Source organism: Chiloscyllium punctatum, chromosome 11 (genome assembly GCF_047496795.1).
Source record: "Chiloscyllium punctatum isolate Juve2018m chromosome 11, sChiPun1.3, whole genome shotgun sequence".
Taxonomy (NCBI): domain Eukaryota; kingdom Metazoa; phylum Chordata; class Chondrichthyes; order Orectolobiformes; family Hemiscylliidae; genus Chiloscyllium; species Chiloscyllium punctatum.
In genome coordinates this window covers 89,493,713-89,512,881 of record NC_092749.1, presented here as the reverse complement: position 1 = coordinate 89,512,881, position 19,169 = coordinate 89,493,713, and the positions used below count along the sequence as shown (strand labels likewise).

Here is a 19,169-nt window from a genome sequence, read left to right as displayed (position 1 = left end):
AAGGTTTATACAAATATATTAAGGACAAAAGGGTAACTAGGGAAGAGAATAGGGCCCCTCAATGATCAGCAAGGCCTTTGTGTGGAGCCACAGAAAATGGGAGAGATACTAAATGAATATTTTGCATCAGTATTTAATATGGAAAAGGATATAGAAGATATAGACTGTAGGGAAATAGATGGTGACATCTTGCAAAATGTTCAGATTACAGAGGAAGTGCTAGATGTCTTGAAAAGGGTAAAAGGTGGATAAATCCCCAGGACCTGATCAGGTGTACCCGAGAACTCTGTGGGAAGCTAGAGAAGTGATTGCTGGGCCTCTTGCTGAGATATTTGTATCATCGATAGTCACAGGTGAGGTGCCGGAAGACTGGAGGTTGACAAACGTGGTGCTACTGTTTAAGAAGGGTGGTAAGAACAAGCCAAGGAACTATAGACCAGTGAGCCTGATGTTGGTGGTGGGCAAGTTGTTGGAGGGATTCCTGAGGGACAGGATGTACATGCACTTGGAAAGGCAATGACTGATTAGGGATAGTCAACATGGCTTTGTGCTTGGGAAATCATGTCTCACAAACTTGATTGAGTTTTTTGAAGTAGTAACAGAGGATTGATGAGGGCAGAGCGGTAGATGTGATCTATATGGAATTCAGTATGGCGTTCGACAAGGTTCCCCATGGGAGACTGATTAGCAAGGTTAGATCTCATGGAATACAGGGAGAACTAGCCATTTGGATACAGAACTGGCTCAAAGGTAGAAGACAGAGGATGGTGGTGGAAGGTTGTTTTTCAGAGTGGAGGCCTGTGACCAGTGGCGTGCCACAAGGATCGGTGCTGGGCCCTCTACTTTTTGTCATTTACATAAATGATCTGGATGCAAGCATAAGAGGTACAATTACTAAGTTTGCAGATGACACCAAAATTGGAAGTGTCGTGGATAGTGAAGAAGGTTACCTCAGATTACAACAGGATCTGGACCAGAGGGGCCAATGGGCTGAGAAGTGGCAGATGGAGTTTAATTCAGATAAATGTGAGGTGCTGCATTTTGGGAAAGCAAATCTTAGCAGGACTTATACACTTAATGGTAAGGTCCTAGGGAGTGTTGCAGAACAAAAAGACCTTGGAATGCAGGTTCATAGCTCCTTGAAAGTAGAGTCGCAGGTAAATAGGATAGTGAAGGCGGCATTTGGTATGCTTTCCTTTATTGGTCAGAGTATTGAGTACAGGAGTTAGGAGGTCATGTTGCGGCTGTACAAGACATTGGTTAGGCCACTGTTGGAATATTGCATGCAATTCTGGTCTCCTTCCTATCGGAAAGATGTCGTGAAACTTGAAAGGGTTCAGAAAAGATTTACAAGGATGTTGCCAGGGTTGGAGGATTTGAGCTCTAGGGAGAGGCTGAACAGGCTGGGGCTGTTTTCCCTGTAGCGTCGGAGGCTGAGGGGTGACCTGAAAGGGGTTTATAAAGTTATGAGGGGCATGGATAGGATAAATAGTGGCCGGGAAGTCCAGAACTAGAGGGCATTGGCTTAGGGTGAGAGGGGAAAGTTATAGAAGAGTCCTAAGGGGCAACTTTTTCCATGCAGAGTGTTGTACGTGTATGGAATGAGCTGCCAGAGCATGTGGTGGAGGCTGGTACAATTGCAACATTTAAGAGGCATTTGTACGGGTATATGAATAGGAAGGGTTTGGAGGGATATGGGCCGGGTGCTGGCATGTGGGACTAGATTGGGTTGGGATATCTGATCGGCATGGATGGGTTGGACTGAGGGGTCTGTTTCCATGCTGTACATCTCTATGACTATGTCAGACAGCATTAATAGAACAGAAACAAAGTCAACTTTTTAATAACATTTTAGATTGATGACATTTCATGCAAATTAGAGCAGGGAGCTTGTTTAACTGAACAGCAATGGACCAAGTTGATTCATAGAATGATATAGCACAAAAAGAATCAATGAAAGCAATGACCAAATGAAGATATGCTACTATTGCTCAATGTAGCTACAAAATTTTAAATACAAGATCTGTACTTAGCAAATTAGTAATAGCTCATCAGCATGAATTCAACTATTCTTTTAAGTCCAACTATACCCTGCATCAATCCATAATTCTAAGAAACAAGGAACCTTTCCTCAGGCCATGCATATACTGCTCTCAATCTAACCAAATGAGATGTGAAAAAACAGAAAACAGAAATTCATCTAAATTCACTTGTGTTCTGTGAAGAAACACCTTACTTCCATGCACCCCACCCTCCAACCATAAACATAACTGAAACCAGTAGATAACTACTTGGGGAAGTGAACACCAATTTACATGCAAAGTTTGCACTGAAATATTCTAATTTATAAAGTTTCAACATTTGGTTGTGAATCAGTTAAAGAACAATATATCCTTCTCAAAGTGCTCCTCAATTTTGCTTCAGGTTTTCTAAAGTATCTAAACTGTGCTTCAATATCAAATGGTTGATCTGGTATCTAATCTTAAAATGGCATTGAGAAAATCAAAAACGGTTTCAAATGCATATGAGAGCAAGCTCCATTTAGTTCCTTAAAACGTGGACCGTCTGAAGGAAGTGCTCAGAATTGGTTTTGTTCTTTGCACATAACTTACCAGAAAGTTTACAAATGATGAATTGTTCAGCGATTATCTGTTGCATTTTTTTTAGAAAAAAGTATAGTAGAAACATACAGAGCATTTTTCGGCTGGGGGGGGGGGGGGGACGCGACATGAATTTATCCAAAATTGTCCAGCTCTGCAGTATATGCAAAAAGTCATGCCCCCTAGTTGCCAACTACAATTCTCTTCCCGGCAAACCTACTAAGGCTAAATCAGACTGTGAACCCAAAAGAAGCTGAAATCATACATCTTCCACAGAGGTACCTATTTCTAGCTTCACAAATCAACTGATTTGGTATTGATAACAGCTCCTCTGTTGCTGAAACTCTCATCCATACCTTTGTTATCCTCCAAATTTGACTTTTCCACCATATTCCTAGACCATCTTGTATATTATACTGGACAAAATTATAATCTTCCAAATGTCTCAGTCCCTATCTTGACAAGTCGCCTGTAACTACTGGCCTAAAAGACCCTGAGCAAACTAACAATTTGATTTTATAATTCTCATCCTGGTTTGCAAATGCCTCTCTCAACACTTACTCATGGCGATGAGGCTGGGGGAAGAGGTCAGTATTTTTCCAATGTCTCTTTAACATCCTAATTTTAAAAGGTCTGGCTTTCCCTACCTACACCTCCATTGTTCTACTTTTCTTTCCTCCTTTAAGTCTCTTCTTAAAGGCTAGTTCTTTGACCAAGCCATGGCCATTTTACTCAATATCACCCTTTGCTGGCTCGTTGTCAAATTTTGCATTATAATATATCTGTGAAGTGTTTAGGAATTTTTAATCTCATTAACAATTTTACATAAATACAAGTCCTCATTGCCAAAGTTATATTTTATTTTCTATTGCTGCTCTGACCATATCCAGAATCTTAATATAAAGTTTTCCACTTTCTTCAAGACAAAACACTCACAAATATGGTTATTAAAATATTACTTTTCATTTGCATATACCAAATAAATTGCTTATCTTAATTCAATTACAAACAATTATTTCCCATTAGAACTAAGAAATTAACTTGCGTGAAAGAGGGGAGTGGGAGGGTGAAGACAGGAATTCCAGTCAATGCAAAGTGCATTGGAACTTATTGTTTACCTTGTAAATTGGAATTAATCTTAAATTGGGAAACCAACCTGAATTAACCACAAAATAGCAACAGCATGCTCGAACCTATCTTAACTTAAATTGCTCACAGTACACAAAGTTGTTCTCTTATTTGAACACTTAGTCTCACCTTTTCTTAAAATATCCTGGTTTATGTATACTCAAACACTCCTGCTCTAAATGAACCCCTGCCACCTCCACACCATATTAGGGTAGATAGTATGACCAATGTGACAGGATCTTGTCACCTCCAGAAGTACAGTGTACCTGTGATCGACTGGCAAAATCCAAGCTTGTGCTGCTGGTTGTTATACTGACCTGTGATCCCATTCATTTTTGTTTTTAAAATTTATCTGGCAACATGGGCTTACCAATCAGGCCAACATTTATTGCCCACCCTTGTACATGAGATGTTGATGGTGAACGACCTTCTTGAACTGCTGTCGGTCATGGTGTCTAAGTACACCACATTAGAGTACTGAAGGAAGAACAGTATATTTCTAAGTCTGGATGGTGAAATGCTTGGAGGGGAACTTGCAGGAGGTTGTGCTCCCATTTATCTGCTACCTTTACCTTCTTGATAGCCATGACTGTGGGTTTCGACAGCATTTTCGAAAAATCTTTGGTGAGCGTCTGTAGCACCTCTTATAGGTTGTACACACTGCCACCACAGAGTCAGAGATGTACAGCATGGAAACAGATCTAACTCATCCATACTGACTAGATATCCTAAAGTAATCTAGCCCCACTTGTCAGCATTTAGCCCATATTCCCCCAAACCCTTCCCATTCATACACCCATCCACAGCCTTTTAAATGTTATAATCACACCAGCCTCCATCACCATCTCTGGCACCCATTGTGATAAAGTTGCCTCTTATATCCCTTTAAATCCCTCCCCTCTCACCTTAAACCTCTGGCCTCTAGTTTTGGACTCTCATACCCTGGGGAAAAGACCTTCACCATTTATCCTGTCATGCCCTTCACGATTTTATCAACTGCTGTGTGGTCACCTCTCACCCTCCAATGTTCCAGGGAAAATAGCTTCGGCCTATTCAGCCTCTCCCATAGCTCAAACGTCGAAACCTGACAACGTCCTTGTCAATATACCCTGCACCCTTCTAAATTTCACAATATCCTTCCAATAACAGGGAGACTAGAACTGAATGCGGTATTCAAAAGTGGCCTAACCCACCCCCTGTATTCTGTCAATGCACCAGGGTGCCTTAGTTTTGGTAGAAGTGAATGCTTGAGAATGTGGTGCTAATATCAAGCAGCCTGCATTGTCCTGGATGGAGTCAGGCTTCTTTAGTGATGCTGGAGCTGCATTCTTCCAGGCAAGTGGGGGGCATTCCAGCAAACTCCTAACATGTGCCTTCTAAGTGTTAAACAGGTTTCAGAGAGTCAGGAGGAGAGCTCCTTTCTGCAGGATTCCTGGTCTCTGACCTGGTCCTGTCAACATGGTATTTGAATGATTAGTCCAATTGTTTCTGGTCAACAGTAGTCTCTAGGATGTGGACAGTGGAGGATTCAGAGAATTGATAATGTCACTGAATGTGACATTGTTGCATGAGCTCTCATGTTGGAGATGGGCACTGTCTGGCAGTTGTGGGGTATGAATTTTACTTCCCAATTGTCAACTCATGCTTTGATATTTTGTCCAGCTCTTACTGCATTTGACCATGGACTGCTTCAGTATCTGATGAGTTGCAGTGGTCTCAACATTTGCGCAAACAACAAACATTGCCACTTCTGACCTAATTCTGAGGAAAGATCATTCATTAAGCATATGAAGATAGTTAGGCTTAGGATATGACCCTATAGAAGTCCTGCAGAGATGCCTTGGTGCCAGGATGACCAGCTTCCATCAATCACAACCATATTCCTTGTTTTGCATTAGGCAGGCTCTTCCGACTCCGCCCAGATTCAAAATGATTAGTTTCACTAGGGCTCCTAATGCCATACTCAATCAAACTCTATCTTGACAAAGACCGCCCTATCAACTCATCTCTGGAGTCCAACTGTTTTGCCTATGTTTGAACAAAGGCTGAAATGAGGTCAGCTGCTGAGTGGTCCTGGCAGAATCCCAACTAAGCATTAGTGAATGAGTTATAGCTAAGCCAGGATACTTAACGGTACTGTTGATGGCCCCTACATCACTTGACTGTCTCAGTAAAGTCTCTATTGTTCATCAGTAATCAGGTTGAATTTGTCCTGCATCAAGCCTATTGGACATACCTGATGAAGAACTTTTGCCTGAGAAGTCGATTTTCCTGCTCCTCGGATGTTGCCTGACCTGCTGTGCTTTTCCAGCACCACACTTGCGACTCTGATCTACAGCATCTGCAGTCCTCACTTTCACCTAATGGACATACCTGACAAATTTCCACATTGTCAGGTATAGTTCAATCGGCTATTGCTGTACCAAAACAGCTTGGTAAATTCCGCATGTCTTCAGTACTATTGCCAGGTGGTTATGGCCCCCAGCCTTTGCAGGGACCAGTGCTTTCAGCAGTTTTCTTCCCATTGAATGGGACAAGGCTAAGACTGATTATCCACCAGCACTCCAGTTATTTCAGCCCATCATCTTTTGCACTTGATATACTGGGCTCCACAATCACTAGGTATATTTGTGAAGCCTCCATCACCCAGTGTTGTTTAATTATCTAGCACCATTCACAACTGTAGACGACAGGGTTGCAGAGTTTATAGTTCTGAACTATAGGCTTTAGAATCGCTTAGCAAAGGCTATCATTTGGTAAGAGAGGCCGTTTGCTGCAAGGAGTCCCGTGATGTCGCTTTAACAGATGGACACCTCAATTTTTAGGTACACCCACGCCCTGCACTCATTAAGCCAAAGTGTCTTTCCTTATTTGATGGTAATGGAGAAGTGCATGGTTGAATAATTCTGCTGTTAATAGTGCCTCAAGGAAAGCAAAGATTTCAAGTTGCTAGATACGTTTGAAATCTAATCAATTTAACATTGCAGTACAACTGCACAGCAAGATTGAGGATGTTCTCAATGTAAAAACAGAATCTTGTCTCAGAGAACATGGAAAGGTGCGGCTACAATAGACAGATTGGTGAGGATGAGGCCAGGTAAACATAGGAAAAATAAGAGAAATGGGCCATTCAGCTCTGCCAATCACCAAGATCAGGGCTGACCATCCAATTCAGTATCTGATTCCCACCACTTTCCCATCCCTTTGATTCCTTTAGCCCCAGGAACTGCATCTAACTCCTGGAAAAATATTCAATGTTTTGGCTTCAACCACCATCTCGGACAGAGAATTCCATAGGCTTACCACTCTCTTGGTGAAGAAATTTCTCATCGCATTCCTAAATGGTCTACCCCTTTTCTTAAACTGTCCTAAGTCCAGACTCCCAGGCATCAGGAACATTCTTTCTACATTTCTGAGAGATCCCTCCATTTTCTGAACTCCAGTGAATTTAGGCCTAACCAGTCCAGTCTCTTTTCATACGTTAGTCTGGCCAACCTTAAACCAATCTGGATCCCAGCACTGATCAGTGCCTGCCACTTGAAAAGAAAAGACCAATTTGTACCTGATGCTTGGCTGCTGTATGCCCACCAGTTCTCTATCCATGTTGCTACTAATCCCATGGGCTTTACCTTTACATGCTCATCTCTTACATGGGATATTATCAAAAGCCTTCTATAAAAAAATCCAACTAAACCACATCTACTTTCTTCCCCTTATAGACTCTACCAGGGGTGTTTTTCAAGCATGTAAGATTTGTCATGCACGATTTCCCATAATTTCATGCTGACTTTGTCTGATCCTGTTACTGTTTTCTAAGTGCTCTGTTATTAAATCTTTCAATAACAGTCTCTGGCATTTTTCCCATTACCAATGTCAGATGAGCCTGCCTATAAATCAGTTTTCTCTTTTTTTTGGTTAGAAAGGAAAAGGGTTATAGCTACACTCTGACCCATAGGAACTGTTCCAGAATCCATAGAATCTTGAAAAGTGACGACGAGGGCCACTTCCTTGTGTCCTCTGGGGATTTATCAACCTTTAACCCCATCAATTTCTCCAATGCCATTTCAATATCAATACAGATTTCCTACAGGTGCTACCTCTCATTAGGTTCTGCATTTCACAACACTTTTGAACCATTATTGGCATCTTTTGTGAAGGAAGAACCAAAATACGTATGAATTTGGTCTGCCATCTTTGCTCCCTATTGTAACTTCCCCTGTTTGACAGAATGGGACCTAGATGTATTTTTAACATTTTTTTCTCTTCACATACATACAGAAGCTTTTACAATCCATTAGTTTGTTCCCCGTAAGCTTACATTATTTGATCCCTCTTAGAATAAACAAGTCCCTTTGTTCTCCTTTATTGAAATCTAAACACTCCAAATTCTCAGGTCTGTTGTTTTGTTCGCCAATTTGTAAGCCCCTTCCTTGGATCTAACACTATGCCCAATTTCCCTTGTTAACCATGGTCAGGCTATCTTTCCCATTTTATTTTTGGGCCAGATAGAAGTGAACAATTATTGCCATTCCACCATGCACACTTTAAATGTTTGCCATTGTCTCTCCACCATCATCCCCTTAAGAAACACTACCCAATTCACCATAGTCAGCTAACACCTCATACCAATGTATTTTCCTTAATTTAGTTTCAAGAATCTCATCTCTGGATCAACTTCGTCACTTACCATCTTAAATAGAGAATTCCTTTTGTTGGTTCTGTCATCACCTGCCACAGACCCAGTCTAGCAACATATCCTTTCGGACTCAATGAATTTGGTCAGCGGTAGCACTACTGAGCCACAGTGAGATGATTTATCTAATAATCTCACTCCAAAGACTATTGGTTATGTTCACTGATTTTATTTGGTCTCATGATTAGATTAGATTAGATTACATTCCAGTGTGGAAACAGGCCCTTCGGCCAACAAGTCCACACCGACCCGCCGAAGCGCAACCCACTCATACCCCTACATTTACCCCTTACCTAACACTACGGGCAATTTAGCATGGCCAATTCACCTTGACCTGCACATCTTTGGACTGTGGGAGGAAACCGGAGCATTACAGAAACATTTCATTACAGAAATTTTCAATTACCTCATTTATATTTTTGTTCTAAAATGTGATTTATTGTACATAAATCTAGGAGGGACTGCATCTTATCTTGAAGATTATGGACAAACAACAAACCAGCCGCAGCGCTACTAAGTTTTCTTGTAATTTGCAGCCATGCAAGTAGACCTATACTTCTTGTCAATCTAGATCTGGGTGTCCTGCCATCAAGACTACAATTTCCACCACACAATGCAGGAGACTATGAACCAGAGAGTTCTTTGGAAAGTAAACAATTCCATTGGGAAACAGGGGCTGTAGTGTGTATTTTCTCTGGATGTTTCAATGCAGCATGCAAACTCAACTTCCTGATTTGGAATTAGCCCAAATGAGCAACTCATGATATGGATTCCTCGGAATTCAGTTGTATACTTCACCAAATAGACATGTTTTCAACAGTGTATTAGTAAATTAAAATATTAATCTTATAAAGAACTATAAATAAGAGACCAGAAAAAACTGCCATGGGACAGGTTTCTTTATTTAATTTACCCATTTTTCAAACTGACTAAAGGAAGCATTTTGTCCCCCGTAAGGATGCATTATCCTCCAGTGAACACACACATTTTCTTTTCATCAGGTTTTGAACCCTTCAACTGCAGAGATCCCAGACCTCAGCTCAGTACCTCCTATCTTGCAAGCTTGGAAAATCAGCAATGTGTTGCAGCAATGAAATTAGCTACACGGATAATCCTGCCATTTTGCAAAAAGAAAGGTAAATTAAAAATCAAGTTCTTTTTATCCCATATCATGGGACTGCACAGTCACAAGCAACAGTGTGAACGTGCTCCCATATAAACAGATTTCAGATAGTTAAGCAAATGTTTTGTTCCTAATGAATATCCAGTATGTGCACTGCCCACACACCATCTCATTCTGAGCATTTAAATTTTAATGCAACTTGCTATTGAATGACAAGGCTTTGAGGATGCAAGTGTGAATGGGACACTATTGGAATTGGTGGAATAATGGAGTTACATCATCAATAAATAAAAGAGTCTTGATCAGTTAATAAACTAAAGTAGTAGGATTACTTCAGTATGAATTAGAAATAAAGTTCTAACTATAAATGCCAAAGGACAGTACAAAACTCAATGATGCTACATTGTGTGAACTTGCTGTCACTAAGTAACAGCTGTGAGAGAAAGGGTTTAGAGCAAGATGTATGGAACTTCTTGGAATAAAATAAATGTTTTTTACCCACAAATTAAAGAATGTCAAAAATCTTTATTCTGTCCCTTTATCTCTTATACAAATATTGTACACAATTAAACTGTTAAGGGGTACTCCGGTTTCCTCCCACAGTCCAAAGATGTGCAGGTCAGGTGAATTGGCCATGTTAAATTGCCTGTAGTGTTAGGTAAGGGGTAAATGTAGGGGTATGGGTGGGTTGCGCTTCGGCGGGGCGGTGTGGACTTGTTGGGCCGAAGGGCCTGTTTCCACACTAAGTAATCTAATCTAACCCTTCCCATATAACATCTGAGCATTACATAAGGGTACAAGTGTGAACTGTAATTTGACTAGACTTCTGGAAGTGTGATCTGTAAGGTATTTCTGAAGACTATAATGCAACATTTCAAAGCTCTCATGCCAGGATATGGTTTTAGAAATTTATTCTTCACAAAATTTGAGCTGGATTAATAGCAGCTCTGCAAAATATCAAAGGGGGTGGATGACAAAAGGCAAAGTGCAGTCTTGTGAAAATTGGTATCACATGAACATTACAGAATTGGTCAAGAGGCCACAACCATTTACTATACATATAGTTTATGTCTGCATTAATGCACTCAAAAAATATCTGGTCTCAAGGTAACAAGCTGAAACTGTTGACATACACAGGCAGTCACTGTGGTGCAAATGTGTTCCAGACTGAAGACTCCTTGCCAGTTGATTTGTACACAAATTGAAACAATGCAGGACAACGTAAAGGAGCTGCTCACAAGGGAATGCTCATATTCAGATCTTTAAAATTACACCCACGTATGTGGTTGCATTAGTTTGAACATTCTTAAGTCAGACATTCAAGAATAGCTTCTTCCCTGCCATTATTAGACTGCTAAATTGGCTCTCTAATTTCAAATAATGCTGATCTTACTTCACACACCTGTGCAGTCTAACCTGTATGCCTCGCTCTAAACACCCTTTGATCTATGTCCTGGTTTGCTATGATCTGCCTGTACTGTTCGCAAAACAAAGCTTTTCACTGTACTTAGGTATATGAGACTACAATAAATCAAATCAAAAATCAGCAACTCCCATGGAAATGTGTATTTGCACATATATTCAGACCCAGAACCTAATTCAAGAATGGAGGTCAGGAGAATTTTATATAAACTAATTTTTACAATAAAGAGCAGTCCTTCACCAGTCCAAAAAAAAGGGAACGAGTATTGAGCTGACAGTTCATTCCTGAAGAATCTATTATACTACTTTAGACATCTACCGAGTTCTTAAAGCCCAAATTAAAGTATAAAACGCATATAGCTGTATGCTTAGTTACTAATTAGATAATTACTGTCCCTTTAAAATTTTAGAGTAGCTGTAACATCCAAAGTGTCATAAATCACTCATTAACTCTTCACTGACAGTTTGATATTAAAGATCACAGTTGACACTTGCTGCATCAATTGAGAAAATAACAGGCCCAAACTTCCTTAAAATTATTTGAGTTGTGAAATAGTTCAGAACTGGAGTATTGCTGAGGCATGTTGTCAAAGCTTTCCATCTTGCTCTCACATGCATGAACACCACATTTCAAAAGAAAAACAATTAGTAGTGCACAAGGAAGAAAATGCTCATTGTTTGGCAAGTGAACTGTGTTCGAGCTGTTCAATACAAAATTCATCAAGGAATAATTGCTTATCCACATTCCAGCCTCTGAATTCCATCCCCACCCCCTCAATTGATATTCTTAAAATTGGTTAGTGTAATTCATATCCCATTTAGGATTGCTTGACAATGACTGTCCAATCGCAGAATCATATCTAATAATTATGTTGAGAGTTTTGCAAGCATGGACTGGGTTGCTTTCTGCAAACCGAACAGAGACGTGTTGGATAAGATTGACTAGTATTGCCTGTTTAATTATGCAGCAAAATTATTGGTCCTCAATGTGTTCTTCTGCTCTGTGAAATGCAAGATGAAAGGCTTCAATGCATATCTCCATTATGAGCAATAAAATAAAACTAGCTCAGTATCAAGCAGTCCTATTATTTAAAATACTGATTATATTCAAACGTTACCCTTAACATCCTTGTAATTTGAACCAGAAAATTGAAAAGACTTGAGAACCTAAACCAAAAATAACACTTGTTCAAAATGCAAACTCTTAACATTATTGGATCATTGTTTGTTACTGAATATAACAGATTGAATAACATTTCAGTAAATTTCTCTGAGCCAGACTACTAGGGCTGGCATCTTCAGTGTATCATTAATGAGTACACGTTTGTAAATAATGACAGCAAAAGTCACTCTGGAAATTCAGAGTCACTTCTGCCAACACCCACACTTTATATTTCACCACAGAATTACTGTTTCTTTGAATGCAAAATAAATTGTAAAGAAAAATAAAAACTTTCAAATTGCAAATGTGTCAAAATAATACTGCTCCATCTGTTCCTAACATATGGTTGACCACTTACAAGGCAAATTAAAAATCAAAGCAAATGCCTTTAACTGTCAGGACTTTAAGCTACAAGTTGCACATCTTACAAATACTATTTAAAATTATACAGTACACTAATATCAGGTCAATGTTTTATTGCATGAGCAGTTTTGCTCAAGAAAATTCTGAACTGACCCTCAATAGAAGCGGTGACAGACACATTAAAAATGATGGCCAGGAAAACATTCGTTGGTTCATCTTACCTAAGAAACTTCTGGATTTCATACACCACACAGTGAAATGTAAACTGAATTTACGAAGTGCAAAAGACAACCTAGATACAGTACAAAAATTTCAAAACTTGTGTAAATGAATGTGCATTCAGGGGGAAAAACATTTCAATGTACTTTAAAATTTAACAGACAGCAGCAGAACTCATCTCAGCAAGTACATATGCAGGGTTTTACTGGTTCTGATAGCCTGAACAACAAGGGAATATAAATCATATTTATCAGCTAAAATTAACATTTATCTACAATCTAAATCCACCATTATACAGAACAATCATGTGAAACATATTATCCTTCTCCCTTTCAATGCAATACCAAACTATGGAAACAAAATAGATAATAGCAACTAGTTTTTACACAAGTGGGTCTTCATCTTAATATTTCACATGACAATTAAAACAAAAAAAAACTAAAACAGAGCCATAGAACAAAATATTGAGTTTCTTTGGACACAAGGATGGAGGAGGGATGAAAGATTTAGTGTATCAAATTATTGATTGCTTCACTCAGTATCACAAGCCCATTGCCTTATACAGCATACAAATCAGACATGGAACCTAACAATTACAGGAAACATACAATCTCACTCCCAAAAATCCCTCTTCTCAATGCTTGCTGCATTGGTGATAAAAAAGCACTTCCTGCTGATTATCCTGTCACATGCCCTTATTATCTTACTATAAAATTACTCAAGGTTGGTGCATGCTTTTTATAAAAAGGTTCAGCATAACTAAGCTCAGAGTGCCATACAAATGACAGTAACAGTAAAAAATGCTCCAAATCCTCCTGACAAAAGATGACTCTATCACCAAAAAAAACGCTGGTTTTTAAATCAAGTCACTATAAGTGGTTTCCTGAAGATGTGGAAGTGAACTCCTCTAGCCAGTCAGGCACAGATGGCTATCACAGCAAAGTTCAATAAATTTGGGAGTTCAATGTTCTGTAGTAACTACTGGAATAGAAACTCAGAAGTAGTTACCACATCCTCTGGACTACATATTAAGTTTAGAAAAAGGTACCACATATGGCTATTGATTAAATATACAAAAATAGTAGGTTGCACATTCAAAATGCAAATTTGGTTAAGGTTCAAAAATTTAAGTAATAATTCTGTCTGAATTACTGAAGCAATATAACCTTTATTAAATCACGAGCGTTAGTGTTGAGATGGTTTTTGTTCGACAAAATAGAAATTATGATTGCACAAGAGCATAACAATTGCTTTTTTTTTGTTTTTTTAAAGATTGAATCAAGTTTTTTCAGTTTAACATTTAAATTACATTAAAACTGAGATGGCAAGGTAAGTTTTCTGATAATATTTGCCTCAAGTTCAACAAATTACTTTTTTTTAAACTGTTGAAATACGTCAAAATACTTTGATTACTGAAATGAAGATTAATCTGCAGAACCACGACGTAGTGGTATTTGACTATCAATGAGCACTCGGAACAAATAGTTGTCAGAATGTGAAGATCGATCAGAACAGCATGGAAAACTGCCTGGCACATGGGCTGAACGCATTTACTGAAGTTCAGGTTTCTCTTTTCAAAAAAGGAAACAATACCCTCACTGATTCTGGAGGAAAGATCTGGCACACCCTAGCGCTCAAAAGTGGAACTTTTACTAAGTTTGACAGCTTTATGTAATAGCATCGTTAGATTCAATAATGTGATCCGACGCCTGGCTAAAGCAGAAGCAACGATTTAATTGTACAGGCATTTCGTTTCGACTTTAATAACTTGCCTTTGCTGAAAAGGGGAAATACTTTCAAACTATGACTTAATAGCTTGGGTCAGCTAGTATCGATTTAGAAACATGAACAGATACAGTACGAGACAAAAAGTGTATGGATTCCAAACGGATGTTTGAGTGTAAAAGATGCGAGTGCTAATAGTACAAGGGCCACACGCCGTTCTGACGCTCGATTGTACGGAGAGATAACAGAAATTACGTGTTATTTCTAACGTTAGTCAATAAATATCGCAGAGGAACTTGTTTTGTAATTTGATAGTACGGGTCTCTGGAAATGCTGTTTACTAAAGAAAGTTCGAGAGTTTGTGTATTGCCTCTATTTAAGTTTTATGCTACTTGTACAGCGTATCATGTGTAGCTGAATAAATGTCGATAGGACCACATCCTCCTAATATATCTCTTCTCCCCTCCCCCTCTACAGTTAAATCTGCCACTGTTTCGTAGTAATGTTGTAACAAAATGGGTCTGAAATATGATCTAACCGCTTGACCAGTCAATGACAGCCCAATTCTCGTTTATGTTTTAAAGCTTGGTTCTCCATTTTTATCGCCTAGCTCTTAGAAATCAAAAATCTGAACTGTTCTATTGAAAACTCCTTCCAAACGTTTAATTCCTTCGACTGTAACTTCCTTTTAAAACACACACTATTACCAACGAAAAATGAAACACGGCCTAAAAATCAGTGAAATAAATACTTGATTGAACCTCAAATAACGTCAATTTGACGCTTCAATCGTCTGCTTCCCTCATCACTCGATTTCCTGTTAAGTTCTTAACTGTTATTCCCTCTTTGCCTCTATTTGACGTATTTGGCACAACGCCCATTATTTGTGACCCAAGACTAAATGAAACTAGAATAAATGATCAAAGACAAGCTTCGCAAAAAATAGGCACCCCGGGGACCAAGAAATGATCTGTTCATATTTTGCATTCATAGGAACAGAAATATTTAAACACCGACATGTTCACACACGCCACACCCAGGTCTAAAATTTAAGATGTCAGTTAGACAAGTTACTAAAGCTGCAAAAAAAGTGCGATAAGTTTCTTGGCACTTCGATACTGAACAAATTTTCCATTAAGTAGAGATCAAGGCAACCGAGTCAACGAGTTACTGTCTTTTCTCTCTCTTTGCCGTCTATTTCAAATCGGTGCCTACCCTCTTAAATACTTCTATTCCCTACTTCAAATTATTTGCCCTAGTTTCAAGACGTATTTCCATCTCCCCCGCCCAACCTGTGGACCCACTTTTCTCAATCCTTTCACGGGTATATTATGCCACCTCCCCTCCGGGCTCTCTTTGTCCCGACTACATCCCACTAAGCAAGCGGAGATGTTTATAACCTCTATGCCGGGTTTTTAAACCGCGCCTGGGCTACAGGAACCCACCCATCACTATCGAAATCACTGCATCTCGTATTACTTTAAAATTACCTACACTGCGTGCAAACACATCGGAACAAAACTAGCACCCATTTATTTCCTCCAAACCAGGAAAGGGGGAAAACCACCTAGTCGCGGGTACACATACTAAACTTAGCATATCATAGCTGGAGTTCCTCAATGCTACAGATGAATAGAGGATCGACGTGCGGTGCCCGACTGCAGGGGTTTCTGTGCTGGAAGTCTACCAAGCAATTACCTCGGTGCTTTGCCGAGTTCATTACTGTCCCGTTTAGATTTTCTCTCCCCAGTTGAAATAAAGACGACGTCAAATGTCACTTCACTTTTCAAGTAAACACTCGAGGCACATGAAAATGTTAATAGTAGCCAAACTGCACCAGACTATTCTTTACAATTAAGTGGATTCTATGCAAATGCATTTCCCGAGTTTGACCACTTCCCTGTTTATTTAGAAGGACTGGAATTGGGGTAGGGAGTACATATTTTGCTCCACCTCGCCCTTCCCAGCGAACTAACAACCTCACAAAAATATCCCCCAAGTATTCATGGAGCACAAAAGGTACCATTCAGATTTCCACTTTCCCTTTAAACGTGTTTACATCTCTGTGAAGGCATGTCTCTTCTTTCCCCACCCACCTCCAACACACGTTGCCACCTTACATACCTTCATCCAGTAACCTTTCCAAATGATTGAAAATGCCGCAGAAGTTAGGCAGGCTACTCATCAGCTTCTTGTCGTTCATCAGTTGCATGAGATAGTCTGGGGTAGGTTTTGGTCGTTCCTTATTTTCCATTTCCCCTACCATATTCCAAAAAAAAATACTTTCCCCCCCCCCCTCCTCCCAAAAACACGCACACACGAAAAAGCTTTAAAAGTTCCGGCGTTCGAAGAGTCTCTATCTCGGTCCCAAACCTTGTCCTTTTTTTTCCTTGTTGTGTTGTCTCTTTTTAGGGTTTGTTTTTTGTCCTTTTACTGGAAGCTGCCCGCGAGGGAGGGGGGGGGGGGTTCCTTTCCTTTAACTCCTGTATGTGAGTGGTGAGAGTTTATCTCTGCTACGCAGTGCGATCCCTCCACACTAACACGCAGCAGCTCTCACACTAACGGCTCTTATGTGGATTTTTTTTTCCCCCTCCTGATCCTGCTCGAGCTCTCAACCCTCAGACACCGTCACAGCCTCCAGAGAGGAAAAAAAACCAACTATCATGTGATCCGCGCTTGCGCGAGCGAACTAACCTCCCCGCCCCTTTGCGTGCTCGAGACCCACGGACGGCGGAGACAGCACGCGCACGGGTGCAAAAGAGAGAGAGAGAGAGAGAGAGAGACGCACGCGGGAGAGTGGGTATGAGCGGCCCCTCACACGCGTGCGCGTACATGGCACCTCGCCCTCGCGCACATCCCCATCGGCAGCATCTTCCGGGTGGAGTTGTGGGGAAGCTGGAACTTTGCGCAGCCGCTCTCATGGCTCGCCTGCCAAGTAGATGAAGGTTTGTTGCGTGATTGCGTAAGAAGGGGATGTGTCGCTGCGAGATTCCGCGCATGCGTGTTGCCTGACGGTTTAAGAGATGGGTTGTAAAGCAGAGTACGGCATTTGACAAACCCTAGATGAATTACCCCCTAGAGATGTGGGTTTGTATTCCACTTTCGACTAGCTTTTTTTATGCTGCACAATTAGCTTATTCATATGCATATAAGCTGGACTGTGTTGGTGCTAAATACCTATTCCTTTGGGTGGAAGGTAGCGAGGGAACTTAAATATTCATGATTTTTTTCTCTCTCCCTTATGTAGGTTCTGGGTTCGTCTTCCGAGATGATGTTGAAATGTGGAGGAATTGCGTTAACGAATGCATGCCTGCACACGTGGAAACAGACCGCGTAAAGAAAGAATTGTTAAGCTTTGTTTCTTTAAAATCTACACTCAAACTGTTCCCATGGAAGCAACACAGGAAAATTAGTATGTTTTCAACCACTTCCAGGGGGTAAATTTAATTCACGACTCCGTTAGTGCGAAATTCAATCTGTTGCCTACCCCAAAGAAACACGTTGTGCCCCAATGATAAACGTTTTATTTAAAATGCTATTTTAAACTTTAGTACTAATGTTAAATAATGGTTTGCACAGCGACCGCTCAAGTTTTCACATTGTAGTGCGCCAGTTACAGAGTTTGACAATTCGAAATCTGAGGAACTTATGATAGAAAGCTTAATGATCGAACAGTTTATATATAAATGTTTTACCAGTTCTCTCTTGACAACTTGATGTTTACTTGCAGTAATGTATATCTTTCAAAGTTGATGCTATCTGGCGGAAGCAAAGGAAAAAAATCATTTGAACAGTTTGAATTGAATTGTGCATTTATATTTGTCAGTTACTTAATTCCCCTGTTTTAATAAAAGTTAATGATGTGTCATCACACCGTGGACCATTACAATTCTTATTTGCGACATTGATTATCGACAGATGTTTGGAATTTCCTTGTGCAAAGCAGCAGTTTGGAAATGAGTTGACATCGTGTTGAGAGGAAAGAAGGGTACGTTTGCTTCTGCGTCAGAACGTTGGAATGTTATCCATTTAGCAATTGAGGGAAAGGTTGTTTCTGTCTTCTCAAGCGATCACTAAAATATTCAATTCATAACAGTGTCGGGTTGAATCGAAATCGTAGCTTTGTTTTCTATTTAATTCATTCATATTCCATATCAGCCAATTTTTTTCTTCCTCCATTCTCTGCCCGTGCTAAAGCGCGAGCTTTATCCAGATACATTTTTGCACTTCACGCATTGATGTATACCGTTAGTTATATCACAATACTTTACTGCCGAATTTGTTGAGGTGACACGTTTTCTTTGATAAACAACTTCTTACTTTTTAAAGCAAAATGTTCAAATTGCTTAAAATACACTTTAAGCATGATTAAATACACTTTTGCAAACTTTTCTTTGGCAAATACGCACAGAAAAGTAATAGGGGAGAATTATGTTCTTGAATTACATAACGGAGCAAACTATTTGCTGTGATCAGTGGGATCGGACTGACTTTTTGAATTACAAACATTCTTTGCAACCCACCTCAAAATCTGTAACAATTACGCAATTGATTATCACTTTGACTTGCCTCTGGACTTTGTAGGCAATTGGTGAAATCTCTGCGATTCGACATCTTTTAGAATGTTGAAATAAAATTTCTTTAATCCTTACTTCGACTGAATTTTTTGAATAAGAGCAAAGTAAATCGAATAAAGCTTTTATAGAAAATTCTCTATGCGAGGCGGCAACTTTG

The 19,169-nt window shown here is 39.8% G+C and overlaps 1 protein-coding gene and 1 long non-coding RNA gene across 8 annotated transcripts in view; one reads left to right on the top strand and one right to left on the bottom strand.

Annotated features, from left to right (window-relative positions):
* Window positions 1–17,083, bottom strand: part of LOC140483175 (KH domain-containing RNA-binding protein QKI) — a 534,384-nt gene extending 517,301 nt beyond the window's left edge. For 3 of the 6 annotated variants that reach the window (XR_011961908.1, XM_072581213.1, XM_072581212.1), the window contains exon 1: window positions 16,560–17,082. Coding sequence is in view for 5 of the 6 variants with exons in the window: in XM_072581213.1 (XP_072437314.1) it covers window positions 16,560–16,701 (142 nt within the window). In the remaining variant the exon portion in view is untranslated. Of the gene's footprint in view, window positions 1–16,559 lie in introns of all 6 variants that reach the window. The other 3 variants (XM_072581215.1, XM_072581214.1, XM_072581216.1) reach the window with 2 other exon arrangements.
* Window positions 17,084–17,402: 319 nt separating this feature from the next.
* LOC140483176 (uncharacterized) lies at window positions 17,403–18,306 on the top strand. 2 transcript variants are annotated; one of them, XR_011961909.1, is made up of 2 exons: window positions 17,403–17,518; window positions 17,683–18,306. It is a non-coding gene; the product is annotated as an uncharacterized lncRNA (long non-coding RNA). The 2 variants fall into 2 exon arrangements; XR_011961910.1 differs by having other exon boundaries at window positions 17,403–17,522.
* The last annotated feature ends 863 nt before the right edge of the window (window positions 18,307–19,169 follow it).